Source organism: Antedon mediterranea, chromosome 11, assembly GCF_964355755.1.
Source record: "Antedon mediterranea chromosome 11, ecAntMedi1.1, whole genome shotgun sequence".
Taxonomy (NCBI): domain Eukaryota; kingdom Metazoa; phylum Echinodermata; class Crinoidea; order Comatulida; family Antedonidae; genus Antedon; species Antedon mediterranea.
In genome coordinates, this window is record NC_092680.1 from 3846752 (window position 1) to 3871976 (window position 25225).

Here is a 25225-nt window from a genome sequence, read left to right on the forward strand (position 1 = left end):
AAATATAATGCATATATGTGACCTGCTCTGGCAAAGTGAAACATAAGTCGAAAATTTAAATTTTTCAGATTTGTATTCTATCTGGTAGGAAATGTTATATCCTTTACAATGATACCAAACTTAATATTTAACATGAAGGGGATCCCGAGATATTGTACGTTAAGTCGAAGCATGTATAAAGAAATATACAAATAACAGTTTTGAAAAAATCATGATTGAATGTCAATGTTATTTTATAAAACAACAACACAAATTAATATTTGTTAATCTAATAGTGTATACTTTCTAAGTATCACACATTCACAAAATATGATACAATGAAATGTTTTTTGGTAGGATATTGATTACTGTGACAATGCATACAAAAAAATATTTCCACATTCTATGTTAAGTACATACTTGTGTTTCTTTTAAGCACTTGCTTAAAATGGTAAAAAAGGGGGTAAATTAATGTTTTTACACTTAAAAAACTGTATTATTCTTTAAGAATTAATTAAATGTATATAATAAATTAAGTTATATAACATTAAATACCATTTCTTGAACTACTGGATTTAAGTACGTTCTTAAAAGTTACTTAAATAATTTAAATTTTAGTTGTGTAGTGCCTGCTGATTAGATAACAAATACAACTTAAATACCATTATGCGATTGCTTTAATCAATTAAATAATGGATATGTTTTAAGCACATACTAATGTATTAAGTTTGTTTTAAGCATTTACTAATACAATTGTGTAATGTTCATGAAATTATGTTGGTGTAAGTGCATAATAATAGCCTACAATAACATGAATTAATACAATACTTATTATGTAAAAACAATAAATATGGTAGGCCTATGTGATATGTAGGCAAATAAAAGTGCCACTTAGGCCTAGCCTACCTATCCTAGCTAGGCCTATTTGCCCTGCAACCTACCTAGCTAGCCTACCTAGGCCTAGCTTGTCTAGTCTAGACCTGCTAGGCCTACCCTAGCTAGGGCCTAGCTAGGCTAGGACAAGTAGGCCTAGAAGGACCCAGCCTGGAGTCCAAAAGGCTACTTAGTAGGCCTAGGCTAGTCACTACACTGGCTGTAATAATTTAATATCATAGGTCCTTTGCTACTCTCATTATGTTTTTATTTTTTAGTCATTGTATTTGGCCCAGGCCTAGGCCCTAGACTAGATCCATCGATTATCTTAAATCTGAATTGTTTACACTCTCTTCTCCGCGTAAAAAGTAAACAGGTCAAAGGTCATTATAAGGATAAGCCAATTACAGTACTGTATTTCTACTACGCGCTAGCCATTACGTGGCGTATCCTTGACAACGGATTTCTGTTGTGTAAAATCACGTCAGAGAAGCTTTTTACCTCCTCTAATTCCCGCTGAAGAAGCCAAAAATATTGAAAACCACTTGAAATACCCACTGAATATGGCTTATGAATATTTAAATTTTCAGACTCTACCATGTTTCTAAAGGTAGCTATACAAATATTTTCATAAACTGCACAGTTTTCTAACAGTGTTTCATGCACTTTATTTCATTTTTTTGCAACAAAATGAAATCAAGACAAAAAAGGTACTCATTAAAATCACTTATTTAGCCCTTTTATAAACTTAATTCACCCAAAATGAAACTTGATCTTGATTCTTAAATAGTTGTAGATTCCAAAAAGGGGAAAACCCTATTTTCACCAAGATAGTGATTTTTAACTTACATAGTACTTCTATAGGTCAATACACTGAATAAAGATCAGCGAGTTATGTTTCACTATGCCAGAGCAGGTCACATATATTACTTTAAAAACATTAAACCAGGTCATTCCTTGTCTTATGTACGTTTTATGGTAAATTATGATAAAAAGAGAGAAACAACCTAACTAAGTTAAGTAGCTCGCGTCGAATGTACTCTCGTGGACGGCTTACTTTTGTAGGCCTAGCTGGTAAACAGCAGTAACGTACGAACATCGTACGCTAGCTAATAGCATGACGTTGTCTAGTTGCTGCATTGTCTTTTTGTTTTTGCCAGAATCCATTATTTTTACATTAAATGTAGTTTGTTATCTTAAATTAGATCTAAAAAACGTAGGGAATGGGACTTTAATGATTCAATTGAATCTTACTTATCCAGACTTTCTTCCAGTGGGGTATGGGAAACAATAATGTGTACCTGCACATATCTGAAAATGTGTAGGTATGGTGATAACTATTAATGGTGGTAATTTTTAGCTTAGCATAGTAAAGAAAATTATATATGCTTTTGTTGAGACCTGTAACAGAATGAAAACCCACACACAAGTATTTCCCATTATGTAATATACATAAAAATAACAACATTATTTCATACATTGTATGTAGATTAATTAGTAAACTATCAAATTAATAATATATTCATAAATTATACTACAGTAATATAATAACATAATACTTTATTTGGTAAAAGAATAAATAATGTTCTATTTAAAGTTTTTTTTTAAATGAAAAAATAATTTTTTATATACTAAAACTTATTTAATACACCATGAAATATTTATATCAATACGTTTTTTACGAAAGACCTCCGCTTAATTCCATACAAATACTGTAGGCTAGTTTTGAAATCTTTTAGGCTTTCCCCTTTTTGTGTTACCGTCTAATTTCGATTAGGGACGAGTGATTTCACACGTTTGATTAAACAAGGAAAGAGTGATTTTAACTCTTTCCTGATTTAACTACGGGTGATTTTAACTCTTCCCTGATTAAACCTAATCAAATGTTTGGCTCCATTGTTGAATAGCAAACTTTGTTCCTGTGCTAATTCGTTCTACATCTGGGCCTGTTGAGGGAGCTGTTGCAAATAGTATCGATGACGATAACTGTTGTATTGTTGGTTGGTTTGTGTCTTGTGTCAAAACTACAGACCTGAAATAAATATAGCGATATCCTTAATATCTGTAAAATCTACATTTAGGCCTAAGTATTACTGGTAACATGATAACATTCAAATCAACTTACTCGAATGTGTTAGGTATATGGTTAGGTACATCCCCCATTTTTTCATTGCTATCAGAGTTTTTGGCGATTTCTTTCAAACAAGCTTCTGATAGCCATGCTGCAGCATCGGTCTCATTTGGATCCAGTGCTAACCTCTTCTGCAGGTCCTCATGACCTTGGTCAACTACAGCCGTTTGATACACCACCATGTGGTGACGTCTTGGCAATCCCTGGGATAGCATTGCTGGGTACACTGACTAGAAAGGAATAATTCATTATTATTTGTACAGTTCCATATGACATTATTGAGCTTTTAAACCAGGTGACGCGGCAGTGTGTGTTGTGCAACCAAGCATACAATTTACAGTGATCATGCAGATACAAGATCACTGGACCATTGAACATTCAACGATTTGGACCTAGTGTTTGGGTGTTTCTGACTTCTGCGTTTCGACTAATAGTTATAGTAACTCAAGTAATTAGTTGCAAATATACCTCCCACAATGCAAGCACTTTTATTGACTTGCAGTCTTGAGGTGTAATTTTCAAACCAGTCTCCTCCTCTAGCTCCCTCAGTCCTGCTTCTTCTAACTGCATCAAAGCAAACATGAGAAAAACATCAAAATGATGTCGATAAATACAAACACAATGATACTTACATTTTATACACCATACTACATTTTAAATCAAATTTGAATGAAATATGTATTGACAAACAATAAAACTCTAATGTAAATGTTTAGCACATCACTAAGTGTCAGCACTTAATGCAAGGCTCTTTTGGACATGGTGTTAGGTGCACATGGTCCTTTTAAAAAAATTTTATTTCTCAAATTGTATCAATCAATCAATCAATTTATTTGGAAATTGCACCTTTACATCGGTGGCACACACAGGAAGTGGTGCATCCATATTGAACACAATTAACATAAAATGACGGATACGGATACTTAAGCTAATTTGAATTAAAATTAGTACTATATACTGTAGCAATATTTGTCTGACATGAGTTGATACATTTTAGTTAAATATATTTATATATATATACATAAAGAGGAAGTATTTGTTGATGAGGATATTAAAATTATCATGATAGTTAATATTGAAATGGTTTCCTATACAGTATAGTAATAACAATTATACATAGTGATACAAAATAATATATAAAAATACATTCACATAAAATCATAAGTTATATACGAAAAAAAAAAACTAAAAAAAAACAAAACTTAACTATACTATACTTAACTAAAAAAAAAAAAAAAATTCTTTATTTCGTTACTCTATTTACAGTTATACATTAGTAGTACCAGACTGGTATTTAAATCTTTAACATTTTGGTACGTGAAGCCCATGCTTGTTTTATATAGCTTTTGCAAAACATGTCAAATATTTCATTTACTTTATTAACAATTACTGATTGCGTCCCAGTAGGAAGGCTAGTGTCACTTTTTAGGGTTAGTTTTAGTTTTAATACTGGGTTACCCAGTAGAACGTACAACCAGAATGTATAGAGATTACTATTATATAGGTTACGCTCAAGTTTACAATATTCCGTTGAGCGTAGATCATCAAAATATTTGCATTTGAACATAAAATGTATAATGTCTTCTTTATCATTTTTACATATAGGACATGTACCATCATTATCTTCTTCCCATATAGATTTCTTAAGGTTAAGTGCAAGTGTATTTGATCTTGCCTTAAATTTAAGACTTGCCCCTAAGAAATCTAATTTATCTAAAAGATACGGTTCTACATATGGTGTGGATTTAAGTGTGACATAATTCATCAATGAAGTTTTCTTTCTGGCTTGGTCAAAAATTTGGATACCATCAATACTTTTAATTATATTTTTTGAAATGATTACCCATTGATTGTTAGTATCTGTCGTTAATTTAAACCTGTGGCTCATTCCACACAAGTCTAGAGTATTTTGCATATGGTTGTACCATTTCCACTTAAATGTAGACGTATGACCAATGAATAGCATTGCACTAAAAGCCAATTTGGGCCATCGACTCATATCCATCTTTACTAAACGATTTAAGAAAGCAATTCGTTGCATGTCTTGAATAGTTGAAATAGACTTCCAACCTAGATCACCGTACAAAGCTTCCTTACTAGTTGTACGTGGTGCTTTGAGTATTGCCTTTGCCATTTGGGTTTGTAATTTTTCAAGATTTTGAATATCACTTATACCACCACAGACATATGTAGAGCACTCATAGTTAATTGAAGGAAGACCCAGAGTCTTCCACAACAAATCTCCATAAAACACTCTGTTATAATCATCTTGATCATTAATAATTGACTTTATATACGCTATAATTCTATATCCCTTCTTAATAACCTCTTCAATATGACAGTGATCGGAAAGAGATCTTGTAATATGGGATCCTAAATATTTGTAACAATTAACTTCTGAAATATAATGATCACTTAATGGCCATAATCTCTGTTTGTCTGTTCTTTTTCCAGTAATTAAAACATTGGATTTCTCATAGTTGAATTCTAATTTGTAGTCATTACTAAATTTTGTAGCTAGATCAAGCATTTCTTGTAACTCCTTTTCATCGTTAGCTAGCAGAACAACATCATCTGCCCAGAATAGACCACTTAATTGAACATTACATATTTCTATGCCCATTTTGTTTTTCCTTAAAGTAATTTACTTTAGCTATTTTCATATTTTCTACCTTATATTACATTTGTTACTGTTGTGTGTATAGAGGTGCTTGTCACCTGTTCATCCTTTTCTTTTCGCTGCCTTTATGTTATGTGCAGTGATAAAGTTTAATAAATAAAAATAAAATTTAGAAAAACCGAGCCTAGCCTTCAGTTTCACCAATGTAGCCTACTATGCTTATACTGTGTGTCTGTTGTTTGTCAGATAATACTTAACTGTTTCGTTGGCTTCCACATGCCCACCAGGCGGAACCCAGATGCCTGGGAAGTTTCTCAAATGTTTTGCTCGTCTTGTTATTAATATGTGTCTGTCAGAAGTCTGCAGTAAGGTCGCAACGCCTACGTCAACTCCTCTGGAGACATCTTCTGGTCGTATGGATTTTATATCCGACTCGGTCAGTGCATGCATTGGACAAAATGTAGGATGCTTGAAATAAAGTTCAAATTTAGAAAATGTTTTAATTAATGTACATTACTTTTATTTTTATTAACTACAGTATTACATTATTACACCTACTACTACTACTTTATTTATATTAGTGTATATACCAGTTATTTACTATATTTATTTGTTTTGTAAATGTACATATTCTCTATGTTGATATGATGTTTCCTGATGTTTTGGTCGAAATAAACGTTAAATTGAATTGAACATTCAAAGACTCTCTGAAAACTGGATAGTTGAAGAAGTGGAATTGTTCCTTTTATGGTTGCAGGGTCCCATATTTATTGTTATCATTCCAAATGCGTTATTCGTATGTCGATGGTATACTAACCTTTACTAGGATTTTTTCATCCCCTTCAGTTGATATGACAACAACTCCATCTTGTAGATTACAACTTAGTTTTGTGGTTTGCCCAGTTTTACCAAAATAATCAAATACACACTGACGAAACAAATAATAATATAATAATTGTATGTATTAATAAAATTACTTAGTTGATGTATATGTGTAGAGTGAGAAAATAAAATATCTATGGATTAACTGGTTGATAACCTGGATCCTGTAATCTATAGGCATAGGCCTCAGAGTAACTATACCAGCCCTTCCTGCCATTCTGAACCGTGCCGTTCGTGGCTTTACAGAACTAAAAAGACTAGCCTAGGCCTAGCAAGTTTCAGAACACAAAATGTGTTTTCATTTGTTTATATACATCAAGAACGATTAATAATTATCGCAATGGTATACTTACATGCTGGAAAGGGGCAATTTCTACATTGCTTGAACCATTTTTTCGATAGCCAACTAAAATTCGCCTGGAATTCATGGAGGCTGCCATTTTTATTCTGTATTTACCAATAGAGGGCGACATTGTAAAATAAAGTAAAAATTGTTGTTTGTGAGCGGCGGCCACGATTTGTTTAAAACGTATTTTCCATTCTAGATAATTTCTATATATTTCTTATTTTTCTTATGTTTTCTTTTTTATTCACCGTTGCAAGCTAACTACAGCAGTTTTTTGTTTTATTTAAAAAAATATGATACACTATATTGAATTCTGAAAACTGAAACTTAAAAAACGAACTTCAAACCTTTTATTTTTAAATGGATCAAAAAACTTAATCCACTGTTTAATCCTTTAAAGCAACTTTACTGAATACAATAATTACATTGTACAAAAAGGACAATGCTAACTTGTGTAGCCCAAAAATAATTCAATTTAGGTAATAAATTTGGAATAAGAATTCTATATCTCATTTTTTATTTAACAAATACAAAATTTGGTCGAAAAACAAAAAAGTAATTTAAAGTTAGAAATAAGAATGAGAGCACCAGAGCTTTTTGATATAATACTGAATTTAACAGTAGAATAACTAAATACAAATATAATGTACATTATTTACACAGTGCAATATGCCTGCACCAAACAAGGCGATTTACATATCTTGCTTTGTACATGTTTTTCTATATCTCTATAAATTCGTAGGCAACATCCGTTATACTTCTATCGAAGAGAGGAAAACAAACATTTTTTAAATGTCGTTTCCAAAATAAATTAAAATAAACATACTGTATTTCTATTGATCATCCTAAGCTCTGTCTACACTAACAAACTATTTTGACCAAAAGAGTGTGCCCAAATATGGTAGTGATATGACATGGGCACATCACTTTTTTTTGTCATAAAGTTTAATAGTGTAGACAGAGGCTAGACTAATGTTTTGGACAATCTAAATAATAATAATAGGTAATCTTCATTATGTGAATAGTGATTTTTTTTTAGATAATAAAATAATTTGTTCTTCAAAGTATCAAATCACCCTTCTTATCTGTCAGAATTATGAGATCTAAGGTATAATCGGTGTTTAGTAAACTTTAGTACTACTTTGTAACACTAAAATTAATGGAAAATTGAGACTTAAACTTCTCCATGACTGTGCATACAGCCTTACAATTAGACCACTAACACTACCATATAAAGTATGGTATGCAGTACAAAACCTCCCTTTGGACACTATCTAATTAACAGAGCTGTAGCCAGCATGAGGCAGAGGAGGCACTTGCCAGATTTAACCTCTCGCTATGTCCTTGATTAGTGCATGTTAAATGAACCAGGAAAATATATGTTTTGACCAAACCCTATTAAAAGAGGACCATTTTTGGTTCCCAAAGGTGTCACCAATAGAGGTTTCAATGTTTTCCAAAATTGTGGCTTAAACCATACTTGGGGGGAAATTTTGTAAAATGTGGCATAATATACTTATTCAGAACTTCAATACCTCTTCTAACTTGTACAATACAATACCTAACTATTGATTGCTAATCAAACCAGTATTCTTACTAATATATTATATTACAGTATCTTCCTATATTCACAGTATTAACAGTTATATATACATCATGTTGACCAATAATGTGTGAAAGATCGCATTCTAACTTCGGCATTAAGTAACTTAAATTAGAGCAGTTTATTTGTGAAATTTGGTAAGGTAAAATGGAAGTTAGGTTTGAAAGTATAACATATAGAAGCCCTGATTATATTATATATTAATATTCACATTGGAATATTTACATATTTTAACATTACATCAACTAATGCTAGTTGATGACAAAGATTGTTATGAAAAATTATGTTTAAACAAATATATTTTAGATATTTAATTTGTTGTTGTTTGTTCAAAAGGCCAAAAAAAAAAAAGATGTTACAGGAGATTTATTACAAGATTCATTTAATTCTTATATTTGAAAGTTTTTGCAGAATTGTTTTTTGAAGATTTGTGCTTGTTTTTGTACTACGTTGCTGATTTACAAAAGATTCCATGATTATTCCAAACTTCTTCTTCACAGCACACCACTTGACTATCCATCTTTCAAAATGAAAAGTCATTCTGCGTAGACTCAATAACTTAGTGGTCATACTTCATGTGTGTTCCTCATGTGTACAATTTGCTGTAGTGCATTTTGAATGGCTGGATCCATGTTACCCTAAAAGTAGAAATTAGGAATTAATAAACTAAATAGTTTTTTATTATTTATTTATAGTGGGAGACCTCTTCAGTCAAAGGATGGTCTTCCAGAGGGCCCAGCTATGATCAGTGGCTGTGATGTCCTAGTACATACATTTATAGTAGTATATATTTTTTAAGATATTGTATACAAAATTAAATCCATTAAAAAATATAAATTAATAGTCAAATATTCCATCACACAAAATGTTAATTTAAGTAAATAAAACATGTGTTATTTACCTGTACGGCACTGAGAAGATGAGAGCGATATGTTGCAATCATGTTGTCATGATGTCGCAATATTTCATCCATTTCTTGTTCCATCTTTTTTATTTGTTTTTGAAGTGAGATATCATCTATATATTTTCCACTTCCATGTTTTTGTCTTCTCCAAAACTCCTCTTCATTCCGTAACCGATTCAACTCATCCTTCAGTTTTCTCATTTCTTCCGTTTCCTCCTCCTCGTGAATGCTCTTAACGTTTGAGCTTCTCGTTTCTGCGAGCTTTAAAACTTTGTCTTTAAGTTCATTGTTCTCGGCAAGTAATTCAACAAATCTTTGAGCTTCCTCCGTTTTTCTTTCAAGCGCTAGTTTATAACTTGCGATGGCTTCTTTTAATTTATCGTTCTCCCCTTGAAGTTTCTTCATAAACTGCGCGTTGTTCTCAATACGGCTTTTCTCCACAGTTGCCAATTTCTTTGTCTTTTCAACCTCCTGTTCGTATTTGGTGCATTTTCCTTCCAATGTTCTTACAGTTTCCTGAAGCATCCAGTTCTCTTTCAACAAATCCTCAAGTTTCAGATGTTGTTCGTTATGATTGGAGATAGACAACTCTTGCTTCTTAACAAGTTCCTCCAATTGTCGATGCTCAATAATAACTTCTTCTAATTTCTCTCGATCATCTTCAAAATCGTCAATTTGCGATTGTAATGAATTTACTTTCACCTCTAATCCATCTCTCTCTTTTATCATTTCTTGAATTATATTTTTATCGGAATCAGTCTTTTCTGTTAGATCAATTATCAAATCTTCTTGTTCTTGGAGTTTTTCTCTCAAAGACCTGTTCTTAATTTCTGATCTTTCTAACTGTTCTCTGACACCTTTCCTGCCAATTTCTTTCTCTTGCGTCAGTAGTTCATGCAAGTCTTCATTTTCCTGTTCTTTCTCTGCCAACGATCGATTCAATATTTCGATCTCTGACGCCTGATCAGCAAGAACTTCGCTGTGTTTGCTCATGACCTCTTCAAGTTCGCTCTTTTCATCCAGCACTTCCTTATACTGTGCCACGGGAATGCTAGGAGTATTGCTTCCTATTTGCTGGTGGGAGTATATTGACATGACACGAGCATTCTCCTCCATAAGCTCAGCTAACTGTAACAAAAAAGAAAAGTATTCATTATTATTAATAGGTTCCATAATTATGTATTAATTTAGGTAATTAAATATAGAATTCCCAGTACAGAAAAACACATCTTCTAAATTTATTTACTTCCTATCAAAACTAATGATGATTATTAAAAAACATAAAAGGAGTGAAAGAAAAAGAAAACAATATTGTTAATCACCATCATGTTATCTGATTTTGTAATAATTTGTTTTACTCTCGTAAATACAATGATTAATTTCTCTTTCATGAAAAAATTTCTTATTTATTATACAATTAACGATAAATTTCCAAAAATATCCTACCCTTTTGTCCATTTCCATTCTCTCGTCTTTTAAATCACAGATTATTTTATTCAGCTGCGATGTCTCAGAGATATTTGCTTCTCTCATTTCTTCAAAGTCTGTGATTGGTACCACAGACCGGTTCTCAAGTTTCGAGAGGTCATCTTGGAGTTGAGTGACCTGACCTTCTAGCTCAGTAATACGCATGTCGCTGGTGTCTTTCAATTTTAAGTAGTCCTCCGTGGGAACCAGTGATGGTGAGTGGAATGGACTGTTGGAACCACTTGAATTATTCTGAAATTGAAAATAATAATTTTAATTAAAAAATAGTACCACGCCGAGAGTGTTAAAGAGTCGCTATCCAATTGACTTTGAACAATACCATGAAATCCAAGTGGTCTAATGGTTAGGACATTTGCATATCAAGCAGAAGGTTCCAGGTTCGAATCTCGGTTGAGGCGGATTTTTCTCATTCTCACAGATTTCCTCATCTTATCGTTTCAAATTAATTAATACATTTTCAGTATATCCCCGGGCAGTTAAAAATTTGTGATGTGTTTATATGTATATATAAATTTGTATACCCAATTAGTATAAAACAAGTACCAAACATTTTCACACAGTAGTCATCCAAAGCAATAAAGCCTGTCTAAGCAATATATTAAAATATTCTTAAAGGATACCTGTCAAATATTAAAATGTCCATTTATAGACTTACGCATTAACTCATGGGATTTCAATATAATAGTATGTTAACTATGATTTAAAAAATAGGACAAGGTTGCTATGGTTCTGGGTGTATCCTCATTACTCATGCATGAATCAGATTATTAATCAATAGAGGGCAGGCTCTGTGAGGTCAACTGTCCTACTTTAAAAAACAAATTTATTTATTTATTTAGGCAAATTGCCAAGGATAACCATAAGCGAAATTAATTCACTATCCTTTTTAAAGGTGGTAATCCTCTTCACAAGACAAACATATACACAAGATACTCTACATAGACAAAGTCTTATTACAAGTCTTTGAGAGTGGAGTTGTATATCACCATTAGAACAAATCCTGACATGACAGGATTTGAACACAGGACCATTCGATCATAACCACCAAACCAAACTCCACTTTTGAACGGATTATGGTGGGGTATTTGGAGAATTTTTCCCTTTTCGTATCATAATAGTACTTTGGAAAACTAGTACATTAGTAGATCAAAATTTAAGATGATGTCTTTACCTCATTCTTCATTCTTAAAGTTGCATTTTCCTCCTTCAACGAAGCAATCTGATTGGACAACATCACCAACTTATCTGAGTCGTTCTTCCGTGGCATTATTACATGAGCTTTTCCTAATGTTGGATTTACACCTACATTTAGCACAAAAGAAAAAAACATTTTTTTTTTGTTTTCTCTTCAGAATGCGGTTGTACCATAAATATTGAAATGTCAAGACATTCTAAACCATACTTTATCTCTTTTTGGCGAACATGTACTGCAAACATAACTTTTCTAATGAGTATTTCCCACGCAAACTTTCAAACAATACACTTCTTTTTGTGATTAATATAAAAATATTTATAAAGATAATGGAAATAATGGCAATGGCCAAAACAATTACAACTCTTCTGCCAAAATATGGCTTTAATTTAATTAGTGCATAAACCTAGGTGGCCTACAAAATCATCGTTTTCCCACAGGGGAGTCACGTAATACTATTTAAGTATAGTGAATCCAAGCGAACAATTCTGATTGGTTATCATAAATACAGTATTAGAGAATGTTGTCATTGAACTTAATTATTAAGTTAATTGAGTTATAACATGATCAGAACTAGGTTGATCTCTAGAACAGGCATAATAATAATGTCTTCTTAAATAGAAAACAATTATTATTGTAATGTCATTACTATTTTGTATTCTATTGAAAGAGAAACTATAGAAATACTGAAGGGATATTTTTATAGTCGATTGAACTAATACAAATTCAAAGTTTCTATTCAAGCTTTCACTATTAAGTTAAGCTCTGTCTACACTATCAAACTAGTTTGACAAAAGTATGATGTGCCCAAATATGGTAGTAATATGCCCAAATATGGAACATTTTTTTTGTCACAAAGTTTTAAAGTGTAGACAGAGCGTAAGACACTAACATATAATATTAATAGTCTGTCAATTATAGATATAAAAAATTTAGTTCATAATTTCATTTCAGCTGTCAAAAGGGGATAAGCACAACCCCTCTAGATCCGTACCGGGAGAAGCATTTATTCATATAATACTACTATTGTAATATAGTTATTAAATAGAAGACATTCTAGAGATAATTAAGAAATGTAAGATGATTAATTAATACAAATCTAAAATTTAGAATGAGTTTTTATTCAAGTTTTCATCCATTGTACAAACACTAGTAACCCATTTGATTTACCAAAAGATGTCTTTCTCAAACATTTCCTTTCACTCGACACTTTGTTTATTTCTACAGGGAGTGCTGCTAATTTAACTGACTGTACCATCCAAGTTAATTGAGTTTATGTGACATAATCTGTTTATTACCTGGCAAATCAAAAAGGTCTTCATCACTGTCTCCCCAGCTATCATCCTTATCAGCTTCCTCGTCCATGTCCTCTGCTGCCTGTTAAATAACACATTTATAATTATCTATACATTTGTATATGTTTGTATGGTGAAACATACACAACAGAAAATTGGAATAACAATTATGTGTATTTGGTAAAAATACATTGGTCGAATTTGTCCAATAGTATATGTTTGGTGAAAATACATTGGCCGAATTTGTCAACCAGACAAATTTGTCATTTTACATTTTTAATTTAGATACGCGGTTTTATCAATTTGTCAATAGTAGACTGTTCATTATTATAAAACAAAACTGAAATATTGAATGTGTATGAGTGACGTCAACATTGTTGTTCATGTTCGTCATAGAACAATTACTCTCACAATATAGACACTTTTAGGTTGGAATAGTATTTGTTGTTTTCTAGAAATTCTGATATTCAGAATGCATTTGTAATGGTAAAATAATTATTTGGACCACAAGAAAAATCTAGGTTTAGAGTCAGGATTTGACTGTATTATTAAAAAACTATTAAGCTGTTGGTGATACACCATCACCGCTAAATGGGATCATTTTCTTACTATAAATAATCCTCATTAATAACAACAATTTAATGTAATACATTTGTTCAGTGCTATGCCTAATGCTTGCTCCTGGTTAGAGTGTGCTTTGATATAACATGCCGAATCAATATCATTATTATTATTATTATAACAAACCTCAAAGGCTGCTAGTCTTGCTTTGAGATTAGTAATTTCTTCACTAGTCTCTAACTTCTTTTCTTGTTCTTTATCAAGTTGATGTCTGAGTTGAACAACCTGACAAGTGAAAATAGTTAGTATTATTAGTAAAAGTTATATACTGTTAGCATTGTTGAAATATACCCTAGAAAACTATAAATGCCCAAGTTATTTTTATGAGGTCATTTCATCCCAATTTCAAGTTCCTACAACCTACTAGCCATCCGGGCTTAAAGGATACTTTGGATAGCCCGGAGCTGTTTTTCCTAGCCATAGTACGCCGGGCTAGTACATTTTTCATAATTGCTAGAAAATGTTGAAACTACCCGGTTTCCTGGTTTCTTTCTGTAAATTCAACTTTTATAGAATTAACAAATTGATATCATCGGAAATTTATTAGTATAAATTTATTTATTCATAATTTTTGTTAGTAATAGAAGAATTAAAAACAACAAATTTATGATAAATTATGATAATTTATGATAATTTATGATAACCACAATTTAAATTGAAAATAATATACTTTATGATTCACTTGCACTTTCCAAAAGCAAGTGAATCATAAAATATATTCTTTAATTCGATTCATTGGAATATGAAAATAAAAAAATTCTATAATTTGGCATTGCTTGTACTAAAAGCGTGAGAATATAGATAAAAGTTACTCATCGTATATCATTTATCATATATCATTGTTTAAAATTGATGAATAACATCAAAGCAACTGCATGTTGCATTTTAATGTCTTTCTTTAATTCTAATCATTTCATTAGAGTTACTATATTCATGCCATTACAGTAAAATGCTAATTTGTATACCTCTATTCAGGGGACAAACTATTTAAGGGAATATTTTTAGTGAAAAGAACAAGGGGTGTTTTTAAAAAGGCCAACCTCTACTAAGGCGACACTTTCTGTGCAACAAACAAGAAGCAATGACAAATCCTATTCATGACACATCAATTAATGGAACACTCCTTTGGTCCTGAAGGTTCCCCTTCAACGGGTTAATCTGTCTACAATGCCATTTTTGGTATTTTTTAAAAACATTTTCATATTAACAAACAACATTTTTGATATAATTTTCAATATAAAATAAGATTAAAATTGTATACATACCAGTTCTTCAGTATTATCTGAATTTTTTCCCTGGAAAAATAATTAAATGAATTATTAATAAAGGTTGATGAATTTAAAAAAAGGAATATCCTTAAAATAATTATGTACATATACTGTAGACATATTTTTATTAAAAAGTAGTAGTGTAGTTGGTTGGGAGGGTGTTTGGGGGCAAAATTTGGGATTGGTTTTAGGAAGTGGGGTCCACGGAAGCTTAATGTTGGAGAGCATAATGTGCCTTTCATTCATGTACAGAAACCATTGTTAACTTATGATGCATAATGTATTTTGGAGTGCTTCCCTTCTATGGGTAAGTGCCAAATTGAAAATTGCATTCTCATTCTAAATTTAATTGAATATTATTTATTTTTATAACAATTAAAAAAAAAATGTTATTAAAGATTAGTAGCAGGACCATCTGTAATGTATTTAAATATTATCTATTTGGCAGCAAATGGTGACATTTTAAATAAAATATATATTAATATATAGATAATAAATGTTTATCCAGGTATCCAAAAAGTGTATAACCTAATTATCAAATTATTGTGAAAGACCTAGGAATGGTTTCTTGCGAATTATCGTTCACATTGCCCCTAGGTATTTGTGTAATGCACAGGCCTTGCTGTTAGTATTAGCGCGCCATAACCTCCACAGTGTTATTAATACGGTCATTCATTAATTAACTTAGAATTGAAGGTTGATTTAGACTAACGTTTGCTGCCTTACAATAATCATGGCACCATTCACACTACTCGCAACAAGAAATTGTTATTAATGTCAATTTTAATTCATCAAACATAATATTAAAAGTAATTTAATTTTGTTTTTGTATTCAGAGAATATAAAACAAACATCTATAAAAAAAAAATTAAATATGCTGTACAATCACAATAAATAAAACTGTACAATTCGTAATTTATATATCATTTTCTTATATGGGAAACCAATCAATGTAGTTATATAGTTATTCAGTTCACTTTTTTCCCCTCCCTTCCAGTTTGTTTGCCTTGTTTTTTGTGTCATTTTTTTTATATGAGGAAAAAAAAAATAAAACTCTTTTAAAATCAGACTTTAATATTCTTTGAAAAGCATCATAAACCTAGACTCCGCCCAGTTTCTTTCATACTTTTTGAAATCTTGAGACTAGGCTTCTACCCAGAAAACAGGACATTTCGAGGCTGCTGGTTTTAAATATATCATAAAAAGCATATTTACATTTTGCTGTTGTTCTTCTAGAAGTCTTTGCAACATCTTTACTTTCTCTTGTGATTTACTTAATGTTATATTCATCGTACTCAGCTCTTCATGCAATAATTCATTCTCTTCTTCCAATTCCTGAAAAAAATGTATACCAACAAATAATAAATATTTTTCAATTTTGAAACAGTTTTGATGTATTGTATTATTGTATATATTTCGTCGACCATCCATCAAATATGTCATCTTGTCCTTCGATTGTAATTATTTGGGTAATGACCGGATGTGTGCTTATTTCTAATTGGTTAAAATGTGATGTTCATGATAGGCTGTCAGACTACAAGACGGCACCAGTTGGTTACAGAAATAATCATTTCAATAAAGAAAATTTGATTATGTTTAAAAATGAATTGTCTGGATTAATGTATCATTTTTCTATGACTTTATTATTCATCATGTTTGGCAAAGCCAAAAAATAAGCAGATAAACCCCATTTACAATTTGGGCCAGCCCAGAGCCGACCTTGGGTAAGTGTAAACACTGTATAAAGTTAGACCAGCCCTGGACCGGATGCAAATCTGGACCACCTCTCGAGTAGGTCCAGAAGGGGCTTTTGGGCAGGCTTATCCAGTGAACCGTGACCAATGGCTTGAGAAAATGAAGTAAATGTCCCCTTGATAAATTTGTCCCGTGAATAGAGGTTGGCCATTGGTTGATTTCAAGGGAATGTATCACTAATTTCAGTATAACCGTAGTAGATACAAGTTTTCACCCTAGTAGTGGTAAAAATATATTGCCCCTCATTTATTTTTAGTAAAGTTTCCCCTTTAGCAAGGTAAAGAAATGTAAACAACCATTTTAAAAGAACTTCTTGTATGTAGAATTTTTTTTTTTGCTTTGCTAATGAACTACATTATAGGCAATATCCTGTGTGGATTAACATTAATTTCAGTGTTATTAGAAGATTGTTAGAAAGTGTAAATTTGTATTGAATCAAATCTGTACATTCCTATGTGTACATACCTTGTCTTATTATTCTATCTACTTTCAATTTAATACTCATACAGAGAATTTTGTTAGATTTATATAGAAATGAACTAAACACTTTACTATAGAACGGATTGTACTATTATTTTTTGTTTTATTCAATATATTACACAGAGGCACACTTTAGATAACAAATACAACATTTTAAAACAAAAAACTAACAGAAACATCAATCAAATCTTCCAGAATTAACAAGAAATTGTTGTACTATTACATAGGTCAAGCTTACTTGTAATACTTGGCGATTTGGCGACTCTAAATTACTTAAAAGTTTCTACTCAGTGCTAACATTTTAGGGTAGCTCAATGAGAAAAAGTCAGTTTGATTTGAGTGAATTTTTTCACTCTAGCTCCCCCCCCCCCCCCGTCGGGGAACACGGGTACTTTTTGTCGGGGAATATAGTATACAGTAAAAAACGTTCGCTCGTAGCTAGCTAGCTTCAGCGCCTAGAAAACCGCGACGTTTCATTGACCGTGAGAGTACGTCAGAGTGATATTATGCACTTTATATGCATTCATTATTGCCAGCGATCTAACTTACTACTAAACATTAGCTAGGTACGCACTTGTCTGGCGGTATCCCTTTGTACGAATCGTTCAACGTTGGGTCGAGACGCGTGATATCAAGTTTCATCCAGGGACCAAAATGTGTAATGTGTTATTTTCCAGGCGAAGTTTACAGACGGTTAAGTCGTGTACTGCGTCGACGTACGCTACACTACAGCAAAAACGAATTATGTTAATTGTTCGTTTGTTCACCAATTTTTTAATTTACAAGTAACCTTCTGTACCGTGGGGCACCTAAAATAAATTTTTCATCCATTACTAAACAAAAAAACATGCCATTTTCGCTTAGCCAACATTATAGCTATAGTTATTACATTTTCAATATCCTGTATGTCATGAATTTCTCACCACTCGGAAGTCCAGATGGTACGCATGCATACACCTGGGAGGAATAAACTTACAGTATTTCCCCGACTGAAAAAGGTCTATGCTTGCGTTTTTTAAGCCTCTAGGCCTGATGTTTCAAAAGTATAAAATGCAATTTTTTGAAGACCTGCAGCTCTAGTTTTAAACATTTGCTTAGCTCATGCCCCAACAATAAAGCTGGTCATATTTCGAAGAACAAGAAGTACATTTCCCGGGACCTAACATCTCTATTTTTCAAACATTTCTTAGCTCAGTCACAACCATGATAGGGACTTATATATTTTTTTTCATGTTTTGAAGTATAATAAGTCCAATTTCCGGGACCTCCAACTCTATTTTTCTAAATTTTCTTTGAACTTTTATTTTTTAAATTGAAAAATATGGATTGAAACAGTCATCGCGCATCGTTTTTTTGCACGCAGTATTTTATTTATGCATTATAAAAATGGAAAAAATGGCTACCCTAAATCTGATTAAAAAGACCTCAAATGACGCTAGAACGCGTTGCTTCCGAGGGCTTTGTCCCCTGGACCCCCACCGGGGGCCCTTGGCGGCCCCCTGGCCCCAAGCCTAGTGATGCTCGCATAGCCCCCTCGTCGGGGAATGTAGCCCCCGCGTCGGGAAGATCCTGCCGCCACCCCTGCTGAGTTGGCCTCATCATGAAAGCGTTAAGTTCTGGTGTCCATCGTTCAACTAGCCCAAGCCACAACAGAGAGTCTTAAATCAGTCTTTAGAACGTCAAATAACGTTCCCTGACCGGGGGCCCTTGGCGGCCCCCTGGCCCCCAGCCATTGTTGCTCGCTTCCCTCGCCCTCCCCCGTTATAAATGCTGCATACGGCCCTGAGACCGTCCACGAGAGGTCAGTCGCCGCGAGCTACTTACTGTAGGTAGTGCATTGTTTCTCACTTTTTATCATAATTTACCATAAAACGTACATTTAAGACAATGAATGACCTGGTTTAATGTTTTTAAAGTAATATATATGTATTATTTTTACAAAACGTCACAAATTGTAGGGAAGGTGTCTTTAAAGATTTAGAATATTCTCCATGCTTGCCAATAAGTTTTTTATATAAGTAATAGTAGACTGTACATCAAACTATAACACTCTTAACTAATAATAATAATTTTAGCAGTGAAGGTGGATGGAGCCTTCTGTTATGTATAAATGAAACATTTTGGTTGTAATCTAATAAAAACAAATCCTCTGAATAACTTCATTCCAACACGCAAGGCATTACACCATAACCCTTACGTGCTACTATTTCAAAGTAATAATGTCTTACATAAAGCAAATTAAATTTATTTTACTAAAACGAAAATCATGCCCACATTTTATAATTAACTACAGTATATAATAACACCTCTTTTTAAAGGGAGAATAAGGGGGAATGGGTGGCAATATATATGCTACTACAGCCAACCTCCATTCAGGGGACATCCCTGTTAAAGGGACACTGTGTTCCCTTAGTAGAATTTGAAGTGTATTGTATTACAGATATACCACAGTTTAGGACAGAATGTAAACACAGAAATTACTAACTTGTTAATTGGCATTAAATACAAATATTCAATGTACAGAAAATTACACATACCTTTAATTCTCTCTCCGTGGCTGACTGAGTCGAATGATGCGAGAACTGCGAATCATTTAAAGAATCCATATCTCTAGAATCACCGTTCATAAGGTTTTTAGTAAATATGGGTGCTGTGTTCGGTACTGGCGATTCTCCACGATCTGTCATATCAAACCTATCGATAAAGTCCACAACGTCTGGCTTCACTTCGTCAGTGTCATCATCGTTTTCTGTGGATGAAAAATGATAGCGAAGTTTAAAACGATCCCGGTTTTCAACGAACACTGTCAGCTATACTTTCCTGTTACTAATTTCTAAGCAGGAAAACCATCATTTGTATGAAGCCTTGGCTACAATACAAAAAACTACCTACCAGAGTCATGTGACTCAGAATCGCCCGCCTACACGACTGTGACCAGAAGTTACGGCACGTAAATGTCCATTGACATAGCTATGCGGCAATCTCAATAGGAATGCGTAACGTTTTGTTTATAATTCAATCACTTGGCATTATGTATTAAATACACACCATACTAAGCCTAGAGACTATCCTTGCTCAGAAGCATTAAGTAATTAAATATAACAGTTTCAAAATTGGCAGGATATTATTAAATTAGATAACAATATATTCTAACAGATAATATATTATCTTTCAATTTGATTATTTCATTGTTTGATTTATTGATTAAAGTAAACAGCAAATGTGAGATTAATTTGTCAATCATATTTTTTCATAGTCTTTTTTCTATAAAACTAAATTTTAATTGTGTACCATCTTTTTTTAAACTTTTTGTTTGTGTTTGATTTTGGATGACCCTATTGGAAATAATTCATAAATCAGGACATTTATGGACTTTCCTCCATCTATTTATCTCCCTTGCTGTTTTATGTTATTGGTTCTTTTTTTGTTTTTTTTTTCTGACTTTTCTGACTATTTAAAAATTATAATTGTACTGTAAAAATCTCTTTTCTTTTTATTTATTTTGAGTGAAATGAAAATAAAACAAATCAAATTAAAATTGCCAATAATTGATGCTAATTATTTTGTTTTACATCTGAGAGACTAGATAATAAAAAATGCATTGTTTTTGTTTATGATTTTCCTATATTGTTTTAAATACAATATCAAATATTTATAAATTCTATAGTATTAGTGTTTCATTGTCAATTTGTTTTGTGATAATAAAATGAAAAGAATGATATATTAGGAAAATCTCTAGTCAGCAGAGGCTTACTCATATTAAGCTGTTTTTGCAATATTGAAGGCCTATGCATTGTGATAGTCTTTTAAGCTCTGTCTACACTAACAAACTGTATGTAAAACAAAAATGTGATGTGCCCATATATGGACATGATGATGTCATATTACTACCATATCTTAGCATATCACTATCATATCTGAGCATATCACAACCATATGTTTTTTTTGTCACATAATGTTTGATAGTGTAGACAAAGCTTTTATAGTCACTTAAACTAACTCAGTTCTACACTTAAGTTTCAAATTCCAATTGTTTATTTCCCTAGAAATGGAAATAATGAAAATGAAAAAAACTTTTTAAATGATTTCTAGAATGTCTGGTCATTGTTTGCGATGCAACAAACAATTCTTAAAACATTGAACAAAAGATAGATTAATAAGAATATCATAACCGTACAGTATGACTGATGAATATAGACATTTCTTTTTTATCAAATCAATGGTAAATACATTACATGGTCAAAACCTCCTTGCCAGTTTCTATTGAAGAAGCTGTTTCTGTACGGAATTTTAATTTAGGTTGTAGCGGTTTTTCTCATTCTCACAGATTTTCCTCATGTGTAGTGTTTAAAATTAATCAATTAATATTCAGTCCATGCGGTTTAGAATTTGTTCTGTGTCTGTTAATTAGCATTAATAGTAATGGCACAAAGTATTAGAAAAATATATTGTCTTGGAGAAATATCCACTGTGTCTTATTAGATCACAATACTATTGAATATCACCAGTCGCATTACTACTGTACACGCGCTATAATAAATTGTTTATGAACTTACTGACATCCCAAGTGGCTACAGAGGGCGCTTCACTCAGCAGTTTCTTAACATCGTCATCTGTGCTTTGTTCAGCGTAATACTTGGCGTCATGACCTGTACTATCTTTGATCGTCACGTTGGCGCCACGCTTTACAAATAATTCAATCACTTCTTTGTGGCCTTTTTTACAGCTCAGTATCAAGGCAGTTCTTAACAAATTTAATAAAGTAATTAAATGTAAATGTATTGTTTCATAAATAAAAAATGTTTTTCTAAAATAAAGAGGGCAGTATTATAGTAATAATTCATTTAAAAAAATTCATTATGTGAATAATGAATACTGCAGTAATAAATGTTACTTTCTAGAATGTTATATGTAATTAATATTAGTATTAAGCTCTTTCATACATAATAATAATACCACATTTATATAGCGCCCTTTTCATGAGTAATCGGTAGTCCAACGTCCAACACACTGCGCCACACGCCCATCAAACTTTATGTGACAAAAAAATGTGATGTGCCCATGTATGGACATGATGATGTCATATCACTACTATATTTGGGCACATCACACTTTTTTTGACAAACTAGTTTGACTAGACAGAGCTTTATAGTACTACCTCTATTAAAAGAACTCCTTTGGAACTTAACGGATTGTCCTAATATTATGGGTGTCTAAATATAGGATGGCTATACTGTTAATTAAATATAGATTATAGATTTCTTTTTAAAAGAGGATAAATTCAGCTGAAAAGGTTACCCTCTTTAAATAAAGCTGCAGACCTTATATGAATCGTTTGTAACATGACAGATAATTAATATAACAAAAAGCACTTGGAATCTCCATTGAATGGTGGTTGGCTGTAGTGTTAAAACATATATTTCCCCTAGTGTACCCTGAATAGGGATTTCTACTACATACCAAATTAGTATTAACACTACGAAAAGAAAATGGTTGTCAGACTGTATATTTAAAGCCAAATAACTCGGGTAAACCACGGTCAGCCAAGTTCATTGTTTGATACAATTCACTACTATCTGTCATTGTGTCAATTTTAACTGTTTTAGAAAAATTCTCCCCCTAATTGAATGTGTCATTGTATCACGTTTTTAATATAATAATTGGCAAATCGATTGTATGAGCAATTCAACTAGCTCTCAATTATTCTGAGTGTCAACTCACTGTAATAGCTTGTCCTGATCATTGACCACAGCGCCTCTCTCAATAAGCTCACGACAAAGTTCAACATCTCCATGCTCTGCTGCATGCATCAATGGTGTCTTACCATTCTAAGATGTAAAAAAGAAAAAAAAATTGCAATAATTTCAGTGCATTCATATGTTGTCTGAATTTAAACTGCAACAAATACTTTTAGAGTGAAGACATTTTTATAAGAATCCCACAAAGTTAATATTTTTTATTATTTATATTTAAAAAATAGAAAACAAATTTGTTTTTTTAATGCCTTTACAAAGGAATGAATGAACCCATGTCTCTCACATGCTTCTCCGATTCCTTACCATGATGTCATATTGCTCCTAATTGCCAATGTCTTTAAAGCACATAGTTCTCTTTTATAAAGACTCATATCCTGGCAATGCTAAACTAACAGTTTATACAATTTTAGATTAACAATTTAAATAAAACATAATACTGTACTTTATCCTTGGATCCAACAGGAGCGCCACCAAGAAGTAATAGTTTACACGAATCACTATGGTTACCAGCAACTAGTGAAAAAAAGATCATTATCATTATTATTTTAAAAGTATTGATAATAGTCAGAATTTAAATGGAAAGAGTTCTACTTAGATTATGGTTTGTTGTAGGAAATCACACATTAAATAGTGAGGTTTAAACAATATTATTATTACTGTACTTAAAAGTTAGCAGGAGCACATTTTATCATACAGATTAATTATGGAACTTGGTACACATTTAGTATAGTTTGCAGTATGCTCTGTTTCCGAAGGAAATAAAGAAAATTGAGGATGTCTTGACATTCTGTTGTCAAGATATTGTCAACTAATACTGTATTTCCTTTGGAAAAAAATGGCCTATCGCAAACTTTACTAGTGTTTATTCGCAATGCATTGTGAATGGAGTAAACATCAAGATAAGGATAAGCTAGTCAGCAAGTGTTGTTGACTAGCATTATTGACACAAATTCAACAACTTTCAAAACCACATGATTTCTATGTTAATACCAAAAGTACATTGATGACTAGTATTCTAAAAAACCAAGGAAAACGGAATTGACCCTCTAATCTGCACTTAAACACTTTGCCACTTCCATCACGGCGGAGTATGTTACAAGGAAAGTCCTTGGGATATGCCACATGCGACACATGTAAAGTATTAAATGGGTTGTATAGCTATAGTTTGTGACACATAACACGTATAACTGCTGAACTATGCGCCACAAAATAACGTTTTATTTATTGGGGGAAAAAATCATTAAGGAAAGACATCAAAAGTTTGTAAATTGCCATTTATTTTTCTATACTGTACAAAATGATGTTAATCAAAGGTAAATACAGAACTCCCTCCTTTGGGACACCTCTGTTCTGGGGGACCTTTCTCATGAAATGAAAGAGGGAAATTATATGTGACAATGACAACCCCTATTAAGGGGACACATTCTAATGAAATCAACAAGAGCAATAGTGACCAAGGTCAACCAATATAGTGACTTAGGGGAAAACACCCCTATTTCGCGGAAATTCCTACTCAGGAGATAACATTCCGATCCTATCCAGAGGACAAAATCCCTATTCAAGGGGACAACATCCCTATTCAAGGGGACAACATCCTTATTCAAGGGGACAACATCCTTATTCATGGGGACAACACCCCTATTATATTCAGGGGACAACACACCTACTCAGGTGACGTTCACTATAAAGGGGACACATTGCTGGGTCTGAAAGTGTCCCCTTAATAGAGGTTTTACTGTATTATGCTATCTTTTTTTTTATTTTTGAACCATCAACATAGTCAAATGAACAAAACTTTCATTTCATGACTAGCTATCACTGCTGACACATTTTCCTGACCTAGCCTAAAATCATGTATCATACACTTCTAAATCTTAACTGTCTTTTTTCAACTTCAATTATATAATTTAAATGATCTGATGTTCATGTTCGACCAAATGTTGTAACTATATTCTATGGAAATTCCAGGTCATGTTTCCTCATTGATAGACTTGGAGACAATTATTCATATTTAGTTGTACTTTGTAGTATT

The 25225-nt window shown here is 32.3% G+C and overlaps 2 protein-coding genes across 2 annotated transcripts in view; both read right to left on the bottom strand.

Annotated features, from left to right (window-relative positions):
* Nucleotides 1–761: 761 nt before the first annotated feature.
* Nucleotides 762–6922, bottom strand: LOC140063198 (nucleoside diphosphate-linked moiety X motif 17-like). Its single transcript, XM_072109687.1, has 6 exons — nt 6839–6922; nt 6421–6531; nt 5862–6071; nt 3452–3547; nt 2978–3213; nt 762–2884 (listed from the first exon to the last, which is right to left on the bottom strand). Exons 1-6 carry the CDS (start codon nt 6911–6913, stop codon nt 2728–2730), a joined length of 885 nt encoding a protein of 294 aa, XP_071965788.1. The 5' UTR covers nt 6914–6922; the 3' UTR covers nt 762–2727.
* Nucleotides 6923–8921: 1999 nt separating this feature from the next.
* LOC140062281 (uncharacterized) overlaps nt 8922–25225 on the bottom strand; it is a 37450-nt gene continuing 21146 nt past the window's right edge. Inside the window, exons 6-17 of the mRNA XM_072108425.1 lie at nt 23636–23706; nt 23159–23265; nt 21994–22181; nt 19975–20186; nt 16418–16537; nt 15200–15229; nt 14061–14159; nt 13317–13395; nt 11998–12128; nt 10785–11057; nt 9336–10466; nt 8922–9072 (exon numbers count right to left, since the gene is read on the bottom strand). Of these exons, the coding sequence (XP_071964526.1) occupies nt 9001–9072; nt 9336–10466; nt 10785–11057; nt 11998–12128; nt 13317–13395; nt 14061–14159; nt 15200–15229; nt 16418–16537; nt 19975–20186; nt 21994–22181; nt 23159–23265; nt 23636–23706 (2513 nt within the window). The 3' untranslated portion in view covers nt 8922–9000. The remainder of the gene's footprint in view (nt 9073–9335; nt 10467–10784; nt 11058–11997; nt 12129–13316; nt 13396–14060; nt 14160–15199; nt 15230–16417; nt 16538–19974; nt 20187–21993; nt 22182–23158; nt 23266–23635; nt 23707–25225) is intronic.

Bases quoted from the DNA above. Each gene is read 5' to 3' on its own strand.
- LOC140063198 (XM_072109687.1), bottom strand. From the start codon at position 6,913: ATGAATTCCAGGCGAATTTTAGTTGGCTATCGAAAAAATGGTTCAAGC. The intron at 3,214-3,451 runs GTATATTTGCAA...ATTCCTTTCTAG, and splicing joins AAGTGCTTGCATTGTGGGAG to TCAGTGTACCCAGCAATGCT. The intron at 2,885-2,977 runs GTAAGTTGATTT...TATTTATTTCAG, and splicing joins CATATACCTAACACATTCGA to GTCTGTAGTTTTGACACAAG.